Source organism: Hemicordylus capensis, chromosome 2 (assembly GCF_027244095.1).
Source record: "Hemicordylus capensis ecotype Gifberg chromosome 2, rHemCap1.1.pri, whole genome shotgun sequence".
NCBI classification, from domain to species: Eukaryota; Metazoa; Chordata; class Lepidosauria; order Squamata; family Cordylidae; genus Hemicordylus; species Hemicordylus capensis.
Window position 1 is genome coordinate 145,888,529 of NC_069658.1, and position 26,791 is coordinate 145,915,319.

General features: G+C 39.8%; 1 protein-coding gene across 2 annotated transcripts in view; it reads left to right on the forward strand.

Annotated features, from left to right (window-relative positions):
• ZCCHC7 (zinc finger CCHC-type containing 7) overlaps positions 1-26,791 on the forward strand; it is a 215,735-nt gene that overhangs the window by 9,514 nt on the left and 179,430 nt on the right. For both annotated transcript variants that reach the window (XM_053291295.1, XM_053291294.1), the window contains exon 2: positions 1,426-2,139. In XM_053291295.1, coding sequence (XP_053147270.1) covers positions 1,446-2,139 — 694 coding nt within the window. In that variant the 5' untranslated portion in view covers positions 1,426-1,445. The remainder of the gene's footprint in view (positions 1-1,425; positions 2,140-26,791) is intronic.

Here is a 26,791-nt window from a genome sequence, read left to right on the forward strand (position 1 = left end):
GCTGAGTTTGAAAACATAGGGAATAATGTTAGTGCTTTAAAAAACAACTCCTCCTGGGGCCCTTTTGGGACCTACCAGGAGGGGGCAAGCAACCATGTTCCACTGCTTGACACTTATAAATCTTTTCCCATCGAGTCCCTGGAAATGGTACCAGTTACTCCTGGGATTTGTAGTCTTTTCTGAGGTTGCAGCAATGGTTGTAGCCTCAAAAATAACTATAGATTTCAGGAAATGGCACAGAAGCACCCGTACCATTTCCTTGGACTCTATGGGAAAAGGTAAAAAAGTGTCCTTTTAAAGTCAAACCATGGGACACAGCTACTTGCTCCCTTGTGGCAAGAAAGGAAGGGAAAAAACTTTCTCCTCACTCCTGCTAGTCCTAAGAAGTAGTTTGAGAAGTGGGAGGTAAGGGTTGAAGTTGGTCGAAGCAAAGCTTTGGAGACCCGAAGGGTTTGGCCCAGTTTGTTTCAGTTCTACCCCACTTTGCCCCCCTCCAATACGGCACTCCTAATTCAGACCGAAGGGGGTCAAAGCAGGCTGAACTTGAGTAGACCTCCCCAAAGCTTTGCACAGCTCTAGTGGCTGTTGACAGCAGTGTCAACTCTCCCTATCTATAGGATAGTGATTGCTTCAGGGATTTGGGAATGTTCCTTGGAAGCCTTTATTTCTATCCTGTTGTTGGAGTCTGGGACTGACATTTTCTGTAATAAATGCAGATGATTATGCAAAGTATTCTTTGGCAAAGGCTCTGTTCAAGATAGGAGCAGACAGGAAAAATATTCACATGAGAAAGCCTAGAATTAACACTGGCTAGTGCCAGATGTAGTTATACCACCTAGATATAACAGGTAGACTTTTTAGCCTTGAGAGGCAATTCTTTTTTTCTTAAATAATCAATAGACTGAAGTTTTGAATTAAGGACTGTTGCATTAAGGGGGAAAACAACAACTGTGTATTAATAAAGTTTCCTTATGGGCTTGCTTAGTCCACCTTAAGTGGCGCAGCAGGGAAGTGCTTGACTAGCAAGCAGAAGGTTGCCGATTTGAATCCCTGCTGGTACTATATCAGGCAGCAGCTATATAGGAAGATGCTGAAAGGCATCATCTCATACTTCATGGGAGGAAGCAATGGTAAACCCCTCCTACCAAAGAAAACCATAGGGCTCTGTGGGCTCCAGGAGTCGAAATTGACCAATTTTCCCCATAGTAAACTATGTTTTAGGTGGGGGGGGGGTTGGTTCTTGAATCAAGGCTGAATAACCCTATTTTTATTTAAATGACCCAAAATTATATACCACTACAAATATTTATACTAATATACTAAACTAGCTAGGCCGGGCACAGACACTTTACCTTTACCTATGGGCTTGCTTAGCAGAATTAATTTATAATTTTGGTTGCTTTTCTCTCTCTTCCTCCCCGCTAGATACAAACATACTTTCCACAATGTTTGGTGGATATTATGATATAGAAGCATTTGAAGATGATATTTACTGTGAAGATTCCTCGAGTGAAACAAGTGTTGATAGTGAGGTGGAATTTCATCTTTACAGTCAAGTCCATTATGCGCAAGCCCTTGAGGATGTCAGTGAACAAGAAGAAACTGAACAAGTTGAATTTTTGCAGAAGCAGAGTTCAATCAGTAAACAGGATCAGAAAAATAATTTTGTTGTAATTTCCGATAGTGATGATGTTCACATTACAGATAGTCCAGATATCATCACTTTGTCTGATACCCCTGATGAAGACAGCATTTACAAAAGCAAACTCCAGAAGGTATCAGTTCCAAAGTCCCCAACACTAGGAAGGAAGTACAGTCTTGCTGATTCTGTCTCATCAGAACCTACAAGAGATTCTGCTTGGATTACCCTGAATTCAAAGGGACTGGCTCCAGAAACTTCAAGGAAAGAAAAAAGGACAAATCAGAAGTCTGCCTCCTTCCATCATGATGATATTCGTATGATTCACAAGATTCTAGTAATAGAGGACAGCTCTACTGAGGAGGATGCAGATGATGCGGCAAGCACAGCTTCTGAAAGTGATAATGTGGAGAGTTGGATGCTCTTGGGTGGTGCTAGAGATGACAAAGATGATAGTATCTTGTTAAACCTTGAGGGCTGTGAAACTTCAGTCAGTGAAGGTTAGTATTTGTTTTTACATCTATATTCTGCTCTTCTATTGCAAAGCCCAGAGGGATGTACATGGTTATGTTTATCCCCACAACAACCCTATGAGGTAGGTTAGGCTGAGAGAGAGAAGTGACTGGCCCAGAGTCACTCAGGGAATTTCATGGCTGAATGGGGATTTGAACTCGGGTCTTTCTAGTGGTTAAAGTGAAGTGATTAAAGTTCTGGTCTAAACACTGCACCACACTGGCTTGCAAAAGCTAAGTTATATTGGGTAGAAATCAAATCCAGGCCTTCTACGTGGCAAGCGAGAATTCTACCACTGATTCACCAATGAACCACCAATGCGCACATGTTTTTGTGGATAAAAATTACTATTAAGCAATCTGGCTGTCATGATGGAAACAATGAAGATAAGCGAAAAATACCAGGAGTTAATCAAAATGAGAAATGATGCTACAGGTGAACCCTGTTATCTGCAAGGTTCCATTCTCTTCTACAACCACGGTGAATGGAACTGTGGATAATGGGGCATTTTGGCAATGGGAATGGGCGTTAGGTTCCTGGAAAATTAGCCAGAAAAGAAAAGTGAAATAAAGTGCACTTCTCTGTGGGTCTCCAGCTATCCAGTAATCCCCCCTCCATTACCAAGTTCCTCATTTCCCCATTTCTGTGAAAAATCGTTGGGTAAAATGCTTTTTAAAAAACCAGATGAACCACAGCTGGGCTTGACTTCCTAGGTGGATAATGAGGTTGGGTGGCAATTGGACGACTGTGGGTATGCAAAACTCTGAATAGCAGTACCACGATTAACAAGGTCAACCTGTACTATATAAAATAGTTGTGGCTTTATCTGACTCCACTAAAAAAAAAGAGCATGTGGTGTTTGAATAGTTTTTTAAAAACACAACACAACACAGTTTAATTCTTTGTCTTTTTTCTTGGAAGTAAATCCTAGTGGTGCTTACTCTCAGGGAAATGTACATTGGACTGTAGCCTTTATTGTTTTGAGTGTGCTACTGTAATTCACACTGCAGCCATTGTGGGTCTGCAGCAAAATTTGGATATCCAGAAGAGAGAATAAGGATTGAAAAGCCAATAGTTGGTCACAAACAAATACAATTTAGAACCCTACAACTGAAAGCTAACACTTAAATGAAACAAGCACTCCTGAAAAAATGTACTAAGAGAAAGAAGTAATTTCACTGAGCCAAATGCTACAGTTCTTAGATGATTAAAGACATTTTTGCATACTCTGTGGTAACAAATGTGAGTTTGATGCTGTTTGTACATATGGAGGGAAATGAAGTCAATCCTGCCTCTCTGGCATACATGCCTGTAATATACTTGCAACCAGAAATGGGCATTTGCTTTCTAAATGCATTATGGTTTCATGAATAAATGTAAATATGTTTTGGGTATGCCTGCGGTGGGGAAGGGAGGAATGAAACTGTCCTTAATCTTCTCTCACACTTGTCATTTGATTAGCATATACTTTTTGGTATGCCAAAACTAAGTTTCCAGGTTCCTATTGAGGAAAGGCAGAAGAGATGAGGTAGGTGCGAAAGCCAGAATTCAGAAAAATAACATCCAATAAAAAGTAGTCTTCCACAGCATATTTTTAGCACTATATGTGAAATTGAATGTTTGTAGTCACAATTTTGTTACCATAATATATTGGCCACTGTGATAGACCACATTTAGATTATCTTTAAAGAACGAACAATATGTGAGAGTGCTTCCTTTGTGAGGGGTTTAACTTCTTCCCTCATGGCAAATTGGTTTGAGTGATCCCTTCATACTGGGTCTGCAAACCACAATTTGATCCTGGATTATTATCCTAGTTTGGAAAGATTTATTAAACTATAGTTTCCCTGGTTTCGGTATCATGGCAAACTATGGTTCGATTAAAAGAGGAAGTGAGTGGTTAATCCGTGGACCAAGAGGAGGAGCTAAGGGGAGGATGGACCACATCCATGCTTTATTTATTCATGAGCTTCTTAAACTTGGTCTTGAGAACTGTCAGTGAGGCCTTGCTTTCCTTCTGACAGAAAAACACATCTAATTACCATAATAGAGTTTTCTTGGTACTCAATTTCTCTGTCCTGCTATGATTGTGAGATGATGCATTTTAGTAAGTTTTTCTTATTAGCCATTAGGGGTGTGCATGGTCCGGAGTCCCCCCCTGGGGGGTGGTAGTACTCCCCCCCCCGCCGCTCTCCCCCCTCCGGCGTTGGTTGTTTCAAGCACCTTCTTGGGGCGGCAGAGTTCCTCCCTGCCGCCCCTGCCCCCGTCGTTTGTTAAGGCTTAAAGAGACTAGCGCTAGCAGCGCGCATGCGGCCTGCGCGGCACATGTGCTTGTCTGTGACACTGGCGCGCGCACACCAACATCAAAGATGAGCGCACGCAGGGCGCATGTGCGCCGCTAGCGCTAGTCTCTTTTAAGCCTTAACGAACGACGACGGGGGCAGGGGCGGCAGGGAGGAACTCTGCCGCCCCAAGAAGATGCTTGAAACGACCAGCGCCAGAGGGAGATGAGCGACCGGGGGGGGGTAAGTACTACCACCCCCCCGCTTTAAGCGACATGCCCCCGCCCCTCCGGACTGCCGAACCGGTCCGGAGTTCTGTAATAGTGTGCCGAACCGAACCATGCACGCTACTATTAGCCATTAGGTGTAAACATTGGGTGGCATCAGAGTAAGATATGTGTGAGTGGAACATTTCCACTTACACATGGGGGAAAGAGGAGCAAATTCCACTGATTTTCTCCCCGTCCCTCTGCAGCTCTGTGTCTACCAAAAATATGTCCCCGAGGATCCAGCAACCCTATTTTCAGTGGGCAAAGGGGCCGTGAGAGAAGGGGGAATCAGTTGCTTTCCCCCATGTATGTGCATTCCACTCATGCACATTTTACTCTGGATGCTTCCTATTATTTCATGAGATCTAGATTTATGGTAGTTAAGGTTAAAGCTCTGTGAACTGTGTTATTTCAGACATATGGGGGTGCTTTAGCTTCTAAAATTTGAAATCCAAAATTATATCAAAGCCCAGTTTTGGCTTCCAAAAAATGTTTCAGAATGTATGACTGTGGCTATGAAAGGAGAACAATTCTTTATTATTTTACTTACGTTCAACAGTGAACTTGCTAAATAGTTACTGTTTATGTTTAAAATAATATTGTTTTGTTTAATAATAAGTATAGCTCAACCCGCTCAGAGCATCTACATGCTAGTTCTTGATTGCTCCCCTCACACCCTGCCACAGCCCACCTCACCTCAGAGATCTCTCCACCCTCACATGAGCCGCACATCTGCTCCTTCCCCTCCATCCTGTTGCTTCCATCCCCCTCACGCTTCTTGGTCACTCCTCTATCCCTTTACTCCATCTCCCTCACCCCTCTTGGTTGCAGCTGCAGTGTTGCTGGCACCTATAGGCCAAGCTGCAGCCCCCTATCCCCAGAGACCTCCCTACCCTCACCCGAGTCCCGCTCCTCCCCACAGGAGGAGGAACAGCAGCAACAACAGTGGATGACTGGGCCCTTCCTTGCTGCCAGCACTGCCATGGCTGCTTGTTCCCCTCAGGCCACTGACAGGCCCTGGGCTGGTCCCTTGCCTGCCTGCCTGCCTGCCTCCCTCCCTCTGCCAATGGCCTCGGTAGCCCCAAACAGCAGCAGTGGTTGACTGGTCCCTTCCATGCTGCCAATAGGCGCTGTCATGGCCGCTCGTTCCCTTTAGGCCACTGACAGGATTGGGCCTGGCCCTCGTCCTTTCTTCTTTCTCTCTTCTCCTCCCTTCTTTTTCTCTCTCCTCCACTTGCTCTTCCCTTCTGTCTTTCTTCCCCTCCCTTTTCTCTCCCTCCCTCCCTCCCCCTTTCTGAGTTAACAGATATTGCTTCCTCATCTAATTCCTCATCAATAGCAGCCTCCTTCTCCTGAAGGGGCTCTTTCCTTCCTCACGACCCCTCTTTTTGCAGACCCCTGCCCACTATCCATATATCATCATCATCATCATCATCATCATGGCCGCTGGCAATGGCCACTGTGAGGAGGAGGCAGGGGGACAGTGGCAGGGCTAGCCCAGCTGCGGTGAGGATGCTACGGAGGGAGCAGCAGGATCATGGCCGCTGTGAGGAGGGGACGGGGGTGGCAGTGGCAGCCGGCCTAGCCCGGCTGCGGCGAGGAGTTTGTGGAGGGGGCGGCGGGCCTGGCTGCGGCAAGGCGGCGGACTTGGCTTTGGCGCGGCGGCAGGCCTGGCGGAGGGGGCAGCGGGCCCCGCTATGGTGGGCTGGTGGCAGGCAGCTGCAGTGAGGAAGTGGCGGCAGAAACCGTGAACTGTGGCCTGGGGGGGGAGAATCGGCCTGGCGGGGAGTGGGGGGGAGAAGTGGGCGGGTGTCAGGGAACAGAGACTGGGGTAGAAGCTGGGGCAGAGGGCTTGTGGGGAAGGGGAGTGTACTACCACACAGATGCTCTGCTGTGCGGGATCAGCTAGTATATATATATCCCTCTTCTCTACAATCAAGAACATCTTCCGACCAGTAACAGTTGCCTTCCAACTGACCTTAACCACCGCATGCTCACCCTCTCTTTCTGCATATGTAATCCCCACTGCCCAATCACAGTGCCCCAGGCTGTTCCTCCCTATCTGATTATGGAATCCCCACTTCCCAATCAGGTGCTCCTGCTCACGAACTCTTGTGAGAGCTGTCATGCACGGGTTTAGCCATGGGTATGCCTTAGAGAATTAACTATATATGGTAGATACTATGAGTTCTCTTACTGAGCAGCCTGCTCAAAAAGGACACCCCCCCCAACTTAGCACAGTTTAGATCGCTTTTAAAAAGCATTAGACACATTCATAGAGGAATGTGTCTAATCACTAGCTCTTGGTCACGTTGGCTTTGTAGATCCTCCATGTTCAGAGAGAGTATAACTTTGAATGACAGTTGTAATCTCAAGAAGTTCCCCCATTTCCTCTTCTCTCGCTTTCTACCCCCCACCCCCAATTTCTTCCTTCTCTGTGTGTGCGCCTCCCTCCCACAAATTATTTCCTTCCTTGGCAGCTGCTTCCTCTTTCCTCCTGGCAAAACACTATGAGCGATCTAGATACAGCCACCTCTTAAAGCTGCCACCAGCCTCTGAGAAACAGAAATCCAGCAAATGTATGTGGTCCTCTATCTATTTCCTTCTTCCTCCACACTGAGGTGAAGCTTCACCCGGTGCAATCCAGCCTGCTAGTCAGCTGTTTCTGCAGGAGGAGGAGAATGGTGGGGTGGGGAGAGAGCCAGAGCCTCTTCACCACCCTAAGAACCACCAGGTCAGACTCTGTGAACAAGAGCTGGAAAGGCATTGTTGCTCTGAACCACCTTGAGTTGAGTTCCCTGCCGCCTCCCCGGCTTCTTGCCAGCTGAAGCTGCAGTGAGAGAAGTAATGGAACTTCTCAGGGCCATGCTGACCTGGTGGTGGTGGTGGTGGTGGTGGTGGAAACTCTTCCAGGTCTGTTGCCCTGAGCACCTGGAGCTGGCTGGCCCAGACAGGAAGGAAGCAAGCAGAGTGTGCCAAAGCAGTCCTAGCACCCATGGAGGGCACAGGAGGAGAGAGAGAGAGAGAGAGATGTGGCCTGCCCTACCAAGCTTTGCTCTTTCACTCCCCGCTGGCTGACCAGCAGCCAGGCAGGGAACCAGCTCCTGCATTTCCAGGCAATGCTACCGCTGCTGCCTGTGCACCCACAGGGGCCTTTTTGAAGAGGTGCTGGTGCAGGGCACTGGGCAATGGAACAGGCAGCGGGCCAGTCACCCGCCCGTAATGCATGTGCTGCCTGGGGTGGAACAGTTGAGGTGGGTGAGCTTCAGTCACCTGATGGTGACCCGAGCAGCATGCACAGCACTGATGAGGTGGGCAGGGGAGCTGTGGACAAAGCTAACAGGCCAGCTCAGGCAATTCTTTGGCTTGCATGCTGATTTTTTTGCATGCCACTACTCAACAACATGGGTGTGTAGATGCTGGGGGAGGGGGCCGCCTGAAGTCAGAAAAGTGCTGGGTCTGAGACTTGTCCCCGTCTCACTTCATCCCTGTTTGTACTGTGCTACTGGGGGATCAGGTGGGAAAGAAGGTATGGACTCCAGTGACACCATTTTATGTGGTATCCTGTTGTCAGTAAGAGATGGCAGTATCTAGATCTCCCACAGTGTTTTACCAGGAGGAAAGAGGAAGATTTTGATTGCCTCTTCTTAGGGATTTTTTCCCCATCCACTTTTATCCAGGGAACTCAGAGTGAGGTAGATTAGGCAGGGAGATCATGTTTGACTCAAGGTCACTCACAAATGAGCTTCACAGCCGAGTGGGGATTTGAACCTGGATCTCTCTGATCATAGTCCAGCAGTAAGTACTGGGGCCAGTGTGGTGTAGTGGTTAGAGTGCTGGACTAGGACCAGGGAGACCCGAGTACAAATCCCCATTCAGCCATGATACTAGCTGGGTGACTCTGGGCCAGTCACTTCTCTCTCAGCCTAACCTACGTTACAGGGTTGTTGTGAGGAGAAACTTAAGTATGTAGTGAACCGCTCTGGGCTCCTTTGAGGAAGAGCGGGATATAAAATGTAAAATAATAATAATAATAATAAATACTGCAGCGCTCTGATTCTCTTGACACTGTGTGGGAGTACGATGGTCATAACTTCATTGGTAGTTTCCATAAATAGTCTCACAACTCATATAACTTCACCTCTGCTGATAGGATAAAGAGGTACTTTTAAAAGTGGTGGCTTTCTTGTTTTTAGAGGTGAATAGCAGTTATCCCTGTTCATCTCAGCGTATTGTTCTCTGTTGCTGGTGTGTCTCCTTTGTTCCCTTGCAGATTGTGAGCTCGACAGGGAACAGGCTTTTCTTCCTTTTTGCTATGTAAACCACTTTAAGAACTTTTTTTCTTGACAAGTGGGGCATAAATACTTTTACTAATAATTACAGCAAAGTCAAAATTGGAGAGAGAATGATCAGTTTGCCTTTTATCCCACACTAATTGCGGAAAATATCCGGCACTTGCTTTAAATTATGTCTTCATCTAAATAAAATTTTAATTAATGTATCACATTGAAAATCCCAGAGTTTGTCTCTGAAATCTCATTATGATTTTATTATATGGGTAGAGAGCTGTAAGTGCATGGTTGGGGAGAAGTAATCGGGGAAAGTAAGTTTTTATTTTCTATCATGTAGTATACAATTTTTATTTATTTAGGTCTGCCCTCTCAAAGAGAGCTCTTGGCATTGATTTGTCCAGATTGTGACCTCTTGGGAATTATGCTGCATTGTCATTTCTTGTGTAACAGCTGTAGTCTGCCTTGTATGAATGGAACAGAACAGGGTAGTGGTAATATTTGAGAGTAAGAACCAGGTGTTTCTAGCAGGAAGTAGTTTTCTTTATTTTGACTGCATTTCAAATATAATAAATGTTACTCTTTTTTTAGTCAACTGTTTTTGGAGCATATGTGAGAGAGTGTAGAACTAGATTCAGGCTTAATTGCTGCTGTAGGCTTTAAACCTTTTTAGTAGTTGCCAAATGAAAGTAAAAACCTGGTTGAGTTCTGTACTTTATCCATTCACATGAATTTTTGTCTGCTGCTATCATGGTCCTAAATAACCTTTTTATTCAGAGTCGACGTCATTGACTTTGAAACATCTGATAAGAGCAGTAATAGTAAAATCAAAGGTATTCAGATTTGGAATTTGTATTTTATTTATTTCTTTTTAAAATCTTCTGGATACTTTAACTTTTAAAGGTTATTTTTGACTTAGTGTTTTAATGTGTGAACAAGAAAAATGTTGAAATGCACTGTTTTATAACATTAATTGGCAATATAATAAATGGGTACCATACCCATCAAAATGGACAATTTCATGGTGGTGCTTTCTTATTTTAGATGTCTGTCGCTAGGCAGCATGCGCTTCTTTATGCATGTATTTTTACTGTGTTTGACTATAAACTAAAGTATTTAAAAAATCCTCTCTATAAATAATATGTGCAAACTGTAAATGGTGGGTAACATCCATAGCAATGTGTGCTTCTTCCTACCACTCTTTCCTGCAGCCCTGGTTGCAGAGGAACCCTCCAGCAATGGTGTGGGATGCCACACCAGTGACTGCAAGGGGGAGAAGGGCAGAGACACCTTCTGCTCCACTAGTGGATGGTGTGTCTATGCAATTTCTGGTATCCTCCCTTGTCCCCTGCAGCTTCTGCTGTGGTACTCCACACTGCTGCTTAGTGTCCCTTGATCCTTGGGAATAGCTTTTCTGGCTGCAGGGAGGTAGGTAAAGAAGGAAGAATGGCTTTTGCTAACTTTTGTTCTGCATGCATTGGTGTGGATGTTATCAAAAGATCCAAAGATGGTAGCTAATTCTTCACACCTGGCATGGGCATGTTGGCTTGGGTTTATTGAACAGAAGCACCATTCCCCACTGGCACATGGCAAATCTATTTTGAAAGTGAAGGGACTATCAAAAGCAGTTTGTGGTTTGCTTCTCTTCAAAGGAGGAAAACCAAAATGACAATGGGCATGCTCAAATCCTTGGGCTTGTTTTAAAGTAACTGTTTGGATCCAAGCCTGTGGTCACAATCCATCACAGAGTTAGGTATGTTTACATCTCTTGATATTGGTGGATTTAAACATGCATAATCTGTGATTATGGCTGTTTTGTTTAAAATGTCCTGAAAGCTGTGTGAAAACTGAAGCTTTGTTATCTTCTGGAAGAGCATTGTGAAGGTATTAAACATAGGCTTTTCAAACTCTTGCTCTGCTTAATATGCTTCCAGATATTTCCATAAACTACTCTTGTATTTGTTGCTTTTCCTAGTCTCCAAAAAAAACCTCTTTTGCATTTTGGTTTAATATTTCCTAAATTTGAACTTTCTGGTCATTTGAGACTATGTTCATTCAGTCTTTGCAAAGTAGTGACTTCTATCTTTTTGGCTTTCTTCCAGACATCTGAAATCCTGCAAGTTCAGTAAGGATGCTATTACCTCATTGCCATTCATTCCAAATATATTAATTTTCATCAGCTTCATATTAATGAGGCTGTTGGTTTCATAAAGAAATAGGTAATCCATAATGACAATTTCTCCTACTTCTTCTGTGATACATATGAACAATTTTGTTTTAAAGCCTCTCTAAAAATTCTTTTTAGTCACATAGGGGCTTTTTTTAGTCATGTAGGTTTTACTTTTTGAGCTATATATAGGCTGTGTTTCCCTTGGCTTGTTATTTTGTTAGTCTGTATAGAAATACAGTAACAATATTGTATTATTCCATAAATATGTTTTTGCAAGAGAAAATTGCATAGCTCTGATATATAAATGCGAGATAGATAATCTTTTCAGCTGTGAGAGTTGGCATCACTGTTCTCATAGAAGTCTGTTTTCAGTGCCGTAGCTCTAACCTAAGATCTGCCCATCATGAGGGGAACACGTCTAACATTTTTGCTATATATTGTTACCAGCGAATAGTATGACTTCTAATAGTATAACTGTATATAGGAATGAATTCCCAAGATGTGTCCAGAAACCAATAGTCTCCAACAGATTATTCTGAAAACTAATACGTTCAACTTAAAAAAGAAAAGCATATATATTTGGTCATTAATGATGCCACTAATTATGGACATTTTAAGTAAGACACACTGGCTGCTGTTTGACTTTATAAACAGTATCAAATTGAAATGCATTTTGGAGCAGTTGTTCAGCAGGCTGAAAACCTCACCAGAAGCTTTGGAGCCTTCTTGATAGTTTGGCTGCCATTTAAATAATATTTTTGGAAATTGATGCAATGTTTAAATGTTTTGACTTCATACATTATTTTCATGGTGCAGCCACTGTTGGCTGTATTCAGAATTTGTATTCTGAATACAGAATACAAATTTGTATTCCTGACATCCATCTGCTAATTTGAAAAATGACTAGTTTTTAGTCCTATCCAGTGTCAGTCTTGTTCCAAAAGTGATAAGGAACTTTAAACAAAGTTTAATGTTTAGAGAAGTATGTTCTGCCTCACGGACAAATTTTTGTCTTGTGCAGTAGCTGCTTTGCCACAAGAAAAGTTTAAACAGAAACAGGACATATTTTGTAAGAAAATACTTATTTGGATCATAGTGTGTAGAAGGTGTTTCTTTTCCAACTTATCAGAATTAACTTTAGAAAAAGATAAATTGAAAGTAAAAAAAATGAAGGGGAGATTTTGTAGGCAGTGACTGATTATGTGGACAGAGGTGGTTTCATACTGGTTATTACTGTAGAAAACTGAGAAGAAACATGGAATGCTGTGTGTTAAATCAGTTTGTTTTCTATCTGATAGCAATACCTTCTGTTCATATTGTGATTTAGAGTCTTTTCAATCATGGGTTAATGAGAATACACTGACTACACCCTTGTTTAAAGGTTTTTAAAAGCAGCTATTAATTTTTAGTCAACATCTTTTTGTTGAGCTCAACTGTACATGATGAAGCTCAGTATTGAGACGACAAAGTGTAGCTTTTGTTAGGATTCACCTCTTTAATATTAACATCAGAAATGTGGATGTTTTGATAGTATCAATTATACCGCTAATGTATACAAATGTTGGCGTCAACACAGAAATCATAGTCTCCTAATCTCTAATATTTTGGCATTAGCAGCCAGACTTCTACAACTTAAAAGCCTTTCACTGTGGTGCTATCCTTTAAACAAATGCTTCTTACCGATAGAAAGAACAGCAGAAACACGAACATACTGAGAAACAGCTTTTCAGCTGAAAGCTATCTATTTCCTTTGTTGATCTCCCCCCACCCCACCCTGTGAAAGTCTGCACTTGATATTTTGGAAATGCAGAGACATTGTCATGATATCCTAATAGTGTGGTGTATGTTTTTGACTTCCTGGAAAATCAGTTATGTTGTTCTTGCAGTAGGGAAAAGCTTTTTTAAATGCTACCTCTTCTATACCTTCAGACTTTTTTCCCCCTGAAAACACTACTTTAATTGGAAAGACAGATTTAAAGATTCTTAGTTGAATAATAAAAGAAACAATACCTGCTTGATTAAAAATATATGTATCTTGGTTCTTTGTGTAAAGTATTAAAATTTTACATCATCTCAGTTTCTGAAATTGAATCATTTAGAAGAAAAAGTATTTACCAGGTGGCTAACGAAACCATTATTCCTGGAACAGAATTCTACCTGGAAAACACTACACACCATCAAGTTGGTTTTTAAGAATAGCTGCTTTCTCTGTTTTAGTCACTATTATAATCATTTTTTGTTGATGCTGTATTAAATTTCCACACTTCCAGTAAATGTTTACTAGAGTAGAGAGAAGCTGATCCTCACTGCAAAATGTTTTGATCCTATCCAGAACATTTTGATCCTATCCAGTGTTATATTCATTTAATAAGGTCAGCTGGAATCTTATTGCATGAAACCTAAACGTTTGTTTAAATAAGACTAAAATGGGCAGACATCTTAATTTGAGAGTGTGTGAAACCTGATTGTGTCCCGCAAGATAACTGTATACTTATTTGTATATTTTGGGAACAATTTGTACTTTGCAGGATCAGAGCATAAGGACCAATCTACCTACATGAAGCAAAAATTAAGTTCAAAAACACTCTAATATGCATCTTTATCTTGTATACATTAGTATCTCAAAATGAGTACTGTAAAAGTTCCAGCAAGCAACCTACCATTAAAAAGTTCCACTCTGTTCTTAAGTTCTTCTAGTGGTAATTGTTATAGCTTTCTACTTCAAAGTATAAATATACGGGTTGCACGATGTCTCTTATTTTCAAAGACTGCTTTCTATGCCAGCATTTCATGTACCCTTAAAAAAGACTGGAATTTCTTATTTAAAAACTCATTGTGTCAAAATTAAATCCTGATTTGGCCATAGTACCATATAATAAAAGGGGCACATGAGTTAGTCATTGCACCCCAAATTCAGAATTAAGACTGGTAACATAAAATGACCTCTGTCTATGCATTGCAGTGCTACTGAAGTGGTGGAAAACTTTGAAATCATGTAAAATGTTAGGCTTTTCTTGGAGAAGAATGGAAATTTTTAAATTTCCTTTTTCTTACTTTTGTTTGTAAGAACGTTAACATTATTTAAACACAGGGAGAGCTTTTTGTGCATGAATTATTATAACGCTATGCACCCTGGAGCTGTAATAAGCAGTGGGAATCCACCTACCCTTCACAAGGAACAGCACATGCATATGGATATTTGATTAAAGGAAAAAACTTAATCTTCTTTACGGTGTAATGTGGATACACTTGAATCTCTTGATTATTTTAAAAAAAATTAATAAAACTAATAAAGTTTGTGTAGAAATCTCTGGTGATCTAGACCAAGTATACCTGCAGCCTAGCATCCCCCTTTATCTGTACAGATTTCTCTGCCTATTGTGGACCTTGGCTTTAACTAATTTAAATTTCCCATGGCTTTGGGTTGCAGACTAGGTTTTCTGCAAGAGTGCCCATGCTTACATGGTCATATATTCTGGGTGACTTTTTCCCTTTTCCCTTTTTTGTCATATTGTTGATTGTAAAGAAGGGAATTTTTCTACTTCTCTCATCAGTTTGATCTTTCTTCCTTAACCCCATTTATTTATGTTCCTTATAGGCTTTGCATTGCTATTTGAAATTCAAGAATTGGTGGGAAAGCTAATTTTGTCTGTTTTTACATGAAATTTTATAAGTTAACAAAGAGTGTGAATGTTTTCATCTGCCCCTGTGGAAAACAAGATAAGACCAGTGCTGCAACTGACTATAGCAGTTGACAAAATACAATCTGTGACATTCATATTGTATTTGTTGAATGTTAAGGTGATGATGATATAATTATTTTATTCATTGGCTTTCAAGGCAAATGATCGTAAAAGGAAAGTGAGGAGTCTGACTCTATTAAAAAGTATAGAGAATAATAGCATAAAATAATCCAGCATATGATTCCAAATGAAAAGTAGATGCTAAAAGGTGGAATTCTCACTTGAACATTCTAAAAATAACATTCAGTATTGGTGGAAATGAGACTGAAATGGAAGGGAACCAGTGAAACTTTCATGTACTACTGCATTATTAGGCTTATATAAAATGTCCTGATGCCCTGTGATCTCCTGTGTTGTATCACAACACATTTAGGACGTTAGTATTTCCATCAATTGTATAAAAACTGAGTCTGTATATTCATGCCAGTATTTGTCTATTTTATTAAGAACATTAATGGGGATGGCCATTAATATAAACATTTATGAAATAGTCAAGTAAAATAGTATACACCCATGTTCTGGCCATCAAATATCAGTTCACATAAAAGAGTTCTATTAAAGGCTAGTATTTAATATTACATTGGTGATAATATTTAAGAGTTAGCTACTGTGGAAACACTGTTTTAAAAGAACATTCTTGTACTTCAATGCTAAATGCACATTTTTATTTTTATTTTTATTTAATTAATTTATTTTTATTTTTACATTTATATCCCACTTTTCCTCCGAGGAACTCAGGGTGGTGTACATGCTTGTTTTATCCTCACAACAACCCTGTGAGGTAGGTTAGGCTGAGAGATACATGACTGGCCCAGAGTCACCCAGTGAGTTTCATGGTTGAATGGGGATTCAAACTCGAGTCTTCCCAGTCCTAGTCCAACACTCTAACCATTATGCTATGCTGGAAATTTTCTTGGAAATGAATGGAATTTTCAAGTAAATTCATTCATGATCAGGGTATTGCAGCAATGATTTATTTTGCAAACTGTCATTCTTCTGAAAAAAACTTAAAACAGATTTAGATCTTATAGAATTAAATACTAGTTCAGATAAATTTAATGATGAATGTTGGTGCTACAGATTGGTGTCTGACCATTTGTTAGTTGTCTGGTATAAATCATCAGCTCTCCCCCTTCATTTACTCTTTCAATTTTCCCCTTCCTGCTATATGTGCTGACCAAATTCTTAGTTTTTTAAAAAATGTAGTAATATACTCTCAAGTTGTAGATGAGGCCTTCCATTGTATTACCTGACAGTTTCATCTTTAGAAGTCTTTGTGCTTTTATCTATCACAAGTCTGTACTTGCCAACCAATATTTGTTTGGTTTTGCCAAGTTATCTTTTATTCTCCCCTTTAAATAAACAATATCAAACTAGACCTTTATAAATAATGAGAGTATGCAACCAAGTAGTGTTTGTATTCCAGAGTTGTGTGACTATGGGGTTTGTGTTTTTACCTAAATATATCTGTCTTTTACTCAACTATTCAAATTATTTTATGCAAAGCTTGATAAACTGTTTTTGGGGTTTTTTTAAAAGAACTAGCACAAAAATGCATGTGTTATAACTATAGTCCTGGTTCATGCAGTCATTTAAAACTAGGTTTAATGTAGGTTACTGACATGAGTGTGATTATGTGAACCCAGACCAAGGTGGTTTATGGCCTGAGAGGAATCTGAATTTTCCACCTTGTTATGTGTTCACAGAACTATGCTACTGTTGGTAACCCACATTAAACCTAGGTTTGAATGATTGTGTGATAGTATTGAAAATGACCATAATATTGAAAATGGACAGAAGAGGTTCTGATGTTACAGTAAAAGTTAATCTTTGGATAATTATGCTCAGTAACTAAAAATTGTTGACCCCTTCATAGGAGAATATTGCTTATATCTAAAGAAAGTTAATCCTGACTAAGCAGCATTGAAATCAATGGAACTTGAGTTAGTCATAACTAACATCTCTCAATGATTTCAGTCGTGCTTACTGAGTATTCACATTCTTGGATTACAACCCTGTATAATCAGTGCTGAACTGATTAAATTCTGGAAAATAAAAGCATGACAAAATCACCTAGAGGCCTTATAAACATTTATCATGGTCCACTCAGCTGTGTATGGTACAGCTTTTGCCAAGTTATGCGGATCAGTGCCTTGTATTGAAAAACTCCATTGCCCTCATGCATGAATGCATGGAGATAATGCATGCATGGGGCATGCAAGTTCCTTGTATGGAACTTTCTTAGTGTTGTTCCTCCTTGTGTAAAAGGGTGCTGCATCCAGAACCAAGGAGATACATCTGATTATCAGTGGAGCGCTGGCCACCTGTAAGGGGAAAAGGTGAATGCAGGCACTCCATCTTGATACTCAGAAGTGGGAGCAGCCTGCTGCTGTACATAATTCTTACCTGTTAAAAAGAGAAGTAGAAAATACTTAATAATCCAATATTTTATGCAGTGTATGTTATTTAATCTACACAAGTAGCAGTTTGTAGTTGTTTGGCTCAAAGAAGCGATGGCAAGACCATTATTTAAAAAGTCCTCCCTTGATCCCTCCAACCTGGACAACTATAGACCTATTTCTTACCTTCCCTTTTTGGGCAAGGTGCGGTGGTGTCCTGGCTGCAGAGGATCATGGATGATACTGATTGAAAGACCCCTTTCAATCCGAATTCCGTTCTGGATATGGGACTTAAACTGCCCTGGTCGTTCTAGTGGATGACCTGTGCCAGGAGCTTGAAAGGGGGAGTGTGTCCCTGTTGGTTCTGCTGGACCTCTCTGTGGCATTTGATACTATCAGCCATGGTATCCTTCTGGACCACCACTCGAGTATAGGGATTGGAGGTACTGCTTTGGAGTGGCTTTGGTCTTTTCTTAGGGAGCGGGTCCAGAAGACGGTGCTCGAGGACTACTGCTTGGCACCTTGGCCATTGGCCTGTGGGGTCCCGCAGGACTCGGTTTTGTCCTCATGCTGTTTAACATCCAGATGAAACCGCTGGGAGTGGTAATCCGGGGACTTGCACTGAGCTGTCAGCAAGCAGTATGAAGACACTCAGCTCTACCTCTCCTTATTACCTGATGCTAGGGAGGCAGTGGGTGTCCTGAATCAGGGTTGGAGGCAGTGATGGGTTGGATGTAGGCTAATACACTGAGATTGAATCCAGGTACGTTGGAGGTGCTCTTGGTCAGTAGGAGAGCCAATCAGGATAAGGGGATTAGGCCAGTTCTGGATGGGGTTGCACTCCCCCTGAAAGAGTAGGAGCACAGGTTGGGGGTATTGCTGGATCGAGCTCTGCTTTTGGAAGCTCAGGTGGAGGCAGCTTCGACTAGTGTGCCAACTGCATCCCTTTCTTGAGAAGGCAGATCTGGCCACAGTTACCCATGCCTTAGTCATGTCATGGCTGGATTACTGTAACATGCTCTACGTGGGCCTGCGCTTGAAGAATATTCGAAAACTTCAGCTAGTGCAAAATGTGGCAGCTAGGATTTTATTTGGAGCTGCCCGCTGGGATCAGATTGCACCCATTTTGAAAGAGCTACCTTGGCTGCCAATTTGTTCCTGGGCCCAGTTCAAGGTGCTGATTTCTACCTTTAAAGCCCTTAACAGTTTGGGCCCCAGATACCTGAGGCCTGCTCCCAAGGGTTTCTGTCCACTTGACAAGGTCATCGGAGGGGGCTCTGCTTTGTGGGCCGACAATGAGGGTGGCTCGTCTGTTGTGCACATGGGGCAAGGCCTGCTTAGTTATTGCCCCCAGACTTTGAATGCTCTCCCGGTGGGCATCCCTCCTCAATTTCCATCACGGTTTTTAGTAAGCAAGTGAAATCTCGGCTTTTTACCCAGGCTTTTGTGTGTTGTTTTTGTTGACATTTTTGTTGTTGTTTTATGGTCATATTGTGTATGTTTTTTAAACTTTAAATTAGATTTGTATTTTTATATTCCAATTTAATATTTTTATTGTGTCACTTTTATTAGTCTTATATTTTAAATGTTTTGTAAACTGCCTTGGGATTGTTTTAATGAAAGGTGGTATACAAATTTAACAATAAATACTTTTATAATTGTACATGGAATACATTTTCTTGCATGTGCTGTATGTGTGTCCTTTGGATTGTGAGGTAAAAAACCAGTTTGACAATTAAATTATGCTTCTAGGTGGTATGTACAATTATAGAAAGGAAAAAACTTACACAGTGTAGCCCTGGTGGTCATATTTATCCAATGTCCACTGTTAGACTGACATGTATTTATATTTCTGTCTTACAGAAGAAAAAAAAAGTTAAAAGGATTAGATAGGGTCTGCACACTGTTCAGGGAGACAATGATAGGATATGAGGAACAACATTCAGAGCAGTTCACTGAAGCAGAGAGAAAAATCAGTTTACATTTGTAGTATGTGAGTTCTTAAAATATTCTCATGTAAAGAGGATTGTTGCCAATTTGTATAACGTTATGAGTTAAATTCTTTATGATGCAGAGCTGTTACACACATCTCTTTCAGACATCTGAAGTGACAGTGTGTGGGGCGGAATGGGGAACATATTCTAGCTATCAAATATAGCTTGTTGGAACAACTGTTCTTATACATTTATTTACAAAACTAACTTTATCCTATTTAAATGAATGTATTGTACAGATATATAATTCTGCAGGTCTGCATAATGGAATGATCAGATATGATTTTAGATCAAAACGGTTTTCATAGCATAGTTTTGGACATTTTCACCCTTTCTCTCTCTCTAAAAAATGTAATTTTCTCAATTTTCTCAATAATTAACTTCCATGTTTCACAGGATTCTGTGTATATAACACTTTAAAATGCCGTCTTTGTGGTAAGATATTAACAAAGCAGTAACCTTAACTGTAGAAGTAATCTTAAATACCATAGTCCCATTCAGAAGGTTTGAAAATGTATTGTCAGGATGGGTTAAAACATTAAATGTGAATGTTTGCTGCACTTTTAAAATATGTGCTTAATACTGGATACTTAATTTGATTTTTTGAGTAAATGCTGCTTATGACTTCCAAGTAGCTTTAAAAATGCTACTAAGTTAAAGTTATTTGAGAACACAGATGCCTATCAAATTTATTAAATATTTCAGTGTACTATTGCCACCAGTTCTTGAGTGTTGAGTGTGTTCTAAATCTAGTATTAGATCTCTACAACAGCTAGAACAAAGTTTCTATGTAGCCATTCTTTCTTCTACCTTTCTGCAAAAAGACTGTCAAATGTATGGGACTAGCCCATTCTTTTGGAGTCGTTGAGCAGGGGGTGGTGGTGGGAGGAAATGATCTCAGAAGACTCAAAGGAATTCTTTAAACTTCTAGCAGGGCCAAGGGGTCAATGTCAGATTTAGTCATGCTGTTATTTTAGCCCAGTCGTCCAGAGAGATGGCTGAAAAGTGAGTCTTTTATTTCTTTTTTGTGTGATTATTAACAGGATTAAATGTAAGCCATTGTGTACTTAGTACCAATTAGTTTCTCATCTGAGAGGTTCATTATGATTTTTTTCAGTCTTCTTCTTGTAATATTTTTTTTAAGTGTCTGATCATGTTTGAGAGTGAAAGGAAACATTTTTAGAGCTGTGTCTTTGCGATAGTGTTAGTGTCTGATTCTTCTTTTAGTAACCTCCATAGCTTGTGAAAAGTTTTGCTTTGAAATGTAGTTTTGTCTTTTGCCCTGTTTTAAGAAATGATTCCAACAAGTGGAATAACGTAGTTTTGCAAAATCCACAGTTTTAAAAACAGAAATACAAAAGGTTTTGTACCTCTTCTGACCATCAAAACATTTAGACACTGATTACAAATATTTTCTAAAGCTTCATTAAAAAAAGAGTGCTCTACAGTTTATAAGCTACTATTAAAAGCAAAATGTGCTAGTCTCTTAAATTTTAAAAATATCATGACTAATTCTTCAATTGATGCTTAAATATTTAAATATTTATACAGTATTGAACTGCTTTAGTATGCCAGGCAGTATTGTACTCTTAAGAACGTGTGTGTGATGTGTTTGCATATGTGCACATGTGAACACATAGGTTGCACTCTTAATCTAATATGTGAGTGATTTTTGTGGTTTAAGCACTACTTGAATCTTGGCTCTTTCCCTCAGAATAAAATTCTACTCTATAACTTACTACTTAATCTTCTAGTTCAAGGTTTGTTGTTGTTGGTTTTTTTGGTCTACTCATCAAAAAATGCATATTTCTTAAATTGTATCAGTAGCAAAAGCATTAATTAAAGGCACAGCTTATTTTTCTCTGTAGATCTGGTTTTGTGGAAATTACTAGACATACTAAAGTCAGATGATGACATGTCTGCATTCTTTTATTAGGTGCTTTCTGAGTAAACCTAAATGTAGGGTCTGGCATGTAATTCCACAGATTCAAAGATATCTTGTTGGACTGGAATTATTTCCCAGTTGCAATTGTTTGCTTTATATTAACTTTTAGTTGACTGTTTCACATTAAAATCACCAGCAAGTACAATGTTCTTCTAGTCATTTTTTGTTGTTCAACCATTTATTTTTAACTAGCATTGTTGTGAAATTTTGGATAAATCTGCACTTTTAAATCAGTCAGTTTCACTGAAATCAATAGAACACATTTCTAAGTAAATAATGGTTACCATCAGGGAAGTTCTATATTCTTGGACAACCTTTCTGAAACAATTGTGTAGTGCTTTTATTTCCGTCTATACAATGGGAGAAGGTCGTCTTTGAAAGACTGTCTTTAGAACTGTAGTCATTTTGTAATTTTTTTTTACTAGCTGTTAAATCTTTAGAAACAGAATGTGAACCTCTGCAAAATTGCCCATTTCAATCAGATCTTTCTTCCTCCTCCTCCTCCTCCTCCGAAAGAGATTGCTTACTAGGACAGAGTGCTAGAGCTTTTGGAAATCCTTACAAATAGAATTACCCCCCCCGCCCCATCACAAAGGTGTTCTATAGATTGCAGGTATATATGTAACATGTTTTACTTGTGTCTGACAGAATGAGAGACAGAAAAAAGCAAGAGCTAATTTATACATGTAAGATGTACCATCTGTTTTCTGCTATTCTGTGCTTTTTATTGAACTAGTGTGTCTAAATTGTTAGGCTGCTTCCTAAACAATTTAATATCTTAAAAGTTGCTATGCAAAACTATACTTTTAATTAAGATGCACTTACAATAATATGTTCTTAAGAAGTCAGTTTTTTATTGATTTAGAAAAGCTACCAACATTTCATTTCTAGTTTATTTCTGTCACAGTTGTAATCAGAAAAACATGTGTGCAAACAGATCTTAAAATAATCTAATCGGTGTCTAAAATGAATAAATATTTACTTCCCAATTGCAAATTCCTGTTTGCATCTGTCTGCTAGTGCTTGCATAAAGACATGGACTTTTGACATGGTACTGGCACAGCAGTCACCACACCACACTTGAAGCACTAATCTGTTGGTGTAACAAGGCTGGTGGGAATCTTACCGTAAGTTAAACATGATACTAAATATACTTCTCTTGAATATGGCTACAACATTTTTCTTTTTACAGATACCTGCAGTGAATTTTATAAAGCAGAGTATCTGTGATGTCAATTCTAGTTTTTAATGCAACTTGGCTATACAGTAGAAAGGTTTGCTCTTTTAAAAATGCAAATGAATAGTAATGGACTTGGAGAAGATTGACATTTTAAAATCAAATAATTTGATGACATAATGGCTTGTTAACTTAGAATGTCTGTATGGTGCCCCGTTATGTTCGTGCTCCAAGAGTTCAGAAATAAGAGTTCTTGTGGTGTTTTTAAATCAGGCATTCATATTTCATTTAGAGCACTCGTTTTCATTATAAGAGAATAAGGAAAATATGTAATATAAGCATGAGAAGATATTTTTGTAGGAAACCTACAGAAGAAATATCAGTTTTAGTGGCCAAGGTGATCCCCAAAAGCAAGAAACATGGGGCTAATAAGAGACTGTCTTTAATTAGCATGTTTATTAGATATACTGGGCGCTACTTGGACACAAGTAAGAGTTATGCATAACTTTTCATCAGGCAGGAAAAGCGAAACTACTGCTACTATTTTGGAGTCATTTATGATGTTCTCTCAACTGTTGTCATGTCTGCAGTTTGTTAATCCCAAAATGGAGGAAGAGAGGTGGCACAGAATTTACCTTACCTGATTTTCTCTTCTATCATTTAGTCTCTTCCTACACTTATTGCCTTCATCTTGGAACTGAAAGATTTCAGAAATGATACTTATTGAGGGAACATCATGAACTGACTCAGAGATTTGCTGTGTCATCACTCTACTTAGTTGTAATTATCTGCCAAAATTTGATGGCGGAGGTGTAGAATACAAATACAAAAAGAAGTTTAGCTATTACTAGATAAGGATAACTAAATCATGCCAATATGTAACCATTTATGTTAACTGTACTGATGTTAATGAGAGGGCATATACTGAGCTACCCTTTATAAAATCTTCTGTAGCATAGCTTTAGTTGATGAGCCACTTTAAAAAAAAATTCTCATGGCAAATCTGAGGAAGATGTAAGTGCTTTGTATCAGGCTGGGAGATTACTTGTAAGAGTTCTGTACGTGTGGGTTTGGTGATATTCTATCTGAGGCAAAACATTCTTTGGAAGCCTCACAGTGGTAATATTAAACTAAGATTCTATGGGAAAGTAGGCAGTTGTTTTCAGACTTCATAACAAACTTTTTTTAACCAAGACTTTTAGATCAACTAAATTGTAACCCAGTTTGTGGCAGTGTATTTGAACCTGGAAAGTGTATTTGTCCCCTGTCATTAACTTTATTCTGTTAAAATGGAAGAATCACTGTTAAAAAGGAGTTTGTAATATTGTATGCCTTGTATTCATGACCCTTGGAAGCTGTTAATTTGATTGAAAAAAGAATGTGAGACTGGGGGTATTGAACCCTTCCCCTTCATGCAAGTTTCGCAATCTAAATCTTCTCTCCGCTGCTGTTTGCTCTATGGGGGCAAAATACAGGTATGATACAAGTGTAATATGCCCCACCCCATAGTACCTACCCCATGGGCAAATGGCAGATTAAGGGGACAATTTAGATTGGGAAAACACTGAGTTGTGGGGAGGGGAGGAAGGGTTAAGTGCATTCACCCCCATGCTGCTTTTCATACCACATTAGGAGGCTCCTGTGGATGTGGGTTTGCGTGGATGTGAACAGGGAGAAGGTTGGGAGATCTGGGAGAAGGTAGGGTTTGTCCCTAAGCAAATAATCTAAAAGACTAAATTCGGGACTCAAAGAATCCTGAAATTAGTTCATTGAGCTCAAAAGATCATCCCCCTATCATGCTATATGGGAAACTGCTTTTGAAATTGAGGCAGGCTTCAAAGCAGTTTGTGATATGTTGTTGGAGGTTGTCAGCTGTTCAAAGGGCAAAAAGTTAAACATGCCACTAGCTTAAACACATTGAGTGTATCTAGACTGCTCTTTGGATTAGCATGCAAGCGTTCTGAACTTTCCAAAAGGAAGGTCTGATTATTCTCTCGCATTCTTGTGTTCAGTATAACCCCTACTTCTTCCATATATGTGATCTATAATAATGACAGTTTCTCTTGGAAAGCATGTTAGAGAAAATTAGTTTTGTACACAGATTACTGCAGAGGCAGCAAGGATTTTGCTTACACAGTATACTGACATGTTAATATTTAAATTGAAGCAGGATATGACTGTGAGTGAGGAAAATGGCAGTGTGTCTGCTATCCTTTGAAAGTTCCTAGTCTTTACTGTAGGTTATTTTAGTTTTGCATAGTTTTGACAGAGCTAGTCTAAGGTATTTTGGAACCAGAGAAAGAAAATCTAAATTTTCAATTTCGTGGTAAACTAGGTCTTGACAACCTTTTTTATTTTTTATTTTTTTGGATCTAGGAATTAACTCAAACATTTAGGAGTCAGACAGAATTACTGAACTTCATGATAGACATTGTTGCGGGGAAGGGTTAATGTGCATCTCTGTAGTATCCCCTTTAGAACAGAAACAGGGTTGCTTGGGACAAATAAAGATTTTATTATATAAATCTCTCTGAATATCCTAGTCTAAGCACCATGGTTAAATTTCTACATGCCATGGCTCTCTGGTGCCTGGGATTTGCCAAGTCCTGTGGCAAACATTACAATAATAAAGTGACAATTCATTGGGTTTAAATAGTGTCCAAAATCTGTCATATGACACTGCTGTTTCACTCTGTGATGTGTTAAAGTTAACCATGTGTTAATTTCTTCAGTTTTCTGTAAGATTTCCTGACAACTTAATAACTGGAAATTATTGGCTTCTCATGAGTTATCACTGATGCAACTGAAATAGCACTATTGAAAATATATTTGAAAATATATCACAATATATTTGAAAATATATCACTTCTAACCATCCTCAGTGTATTTTTACTCATTGAATAATGACAAATAGTGTTGGAGCATATTTCCCACAAGAAAAATCTGCAGCATTTAGGACCTTTTAGTTTAGAGGAAAAGGCTAAAGGTCTGGACTGGAGTGAGGATATAAAATACATAAATTATGAATAATGTGGGTATAAATAACTTCTTTCTCTGTTAGGTTCATTCATTGAAAATGTATGGTAGGTTCAGGACACAGAGAAGAAAGTATTCACACACTGCATTTAAAAAAGTATTAACATAAGATATGGTGATCACTTTAAAGGGGGTTAGACAAATTTATGGAGGATACATCTATCAATTGTTAAATTGATGCTGGGGACAAATGAGATATCTACCACTCCTTGCTTGTGGGAATAAATAGATACTGTATCCATGATCATTATACAGAGGCTTAATAATGAAATAAGTATTCGTAGATATATTTAAGAAAGGTACTGAAGGAAGCTTTAAAAACCCCACTGCTTCTTGTGTGATAAAATGTGATAAATACAAAATGGTTAGCAAGGGAGTAAGAGGTGCACCTTTTGCTTAGTAGTCAACTGTGACTCTAGGTCAGGAGTGGGCAAACGTGGCCTCTAGCTGGACTAGGATTACAATAAATTGTGGCTAGGGAACTTAGAGTTTTAGTTCAACAACAGCTAGAGGGCCAAGTTTGCCCACCCTTGCTCTAGGTCCTGTTTGGAGATAGCACATTCCCGCTGAGTTCTGTTAAGCTGTCTATAGCATTCTGATAAATTGTTGGATACAGTTAATGTATTAATCCTCTGTTGTGAGCCACCCAAAGAACAATTTGTTATGGGGTGGCTAACAAATAAAGTTGATTGTTGTTCCATTCTTGTTGTTCCACAGGGCCCTCATCCTCAGATCTTTTTAAGGTGCTTGTCATGGAGAGTTAGGAATTTGACAAGTTATAGGAGCTATGTGTAATCCTCTGCCAGGCCGTATGTGGATAGGTCAACCTGCCTCCATTTCTAAAGGAGAAAGTAGCATGTCAATACCATTTAATAATCTATGCTTCACCCCATATACTAAATGCCAAGGCTTGCCCTGCCCTGTATCCTAAACCAAAGCAGGCTGTGAGGTGCCAGAAAGCTGCCCTACTGCACAGATGTGTTTAATTTGGGTTGGTTGCCCACGTTTGCAGATGCAATTGGGTTGGTCATACTGAAGTGTCTCATTAGTTAAGCTTGTTCAATGTTAAATCCGCAAAGACCTATTAGTTAAATAAGCTGTTCTGATGGTTCACAAGGAAGGTTCTAACTACTGTGGATGTGGACAAGCTGCTCAGAATGGTGCGTCCTACCACCTGTCTGCTTGATCCTTGCCCAACGTGGCTTATACTATCTGGTAAGGGGGTGTTGTGGAGAGCCTGGTGGCAATTATAAATACCTCTCTGAGGGAGGGCAGGATGCCTCCTTGTTTAAAGGAGGCAATTATTAGACCTATTCTTAAGAAGCCTGCCTTGGA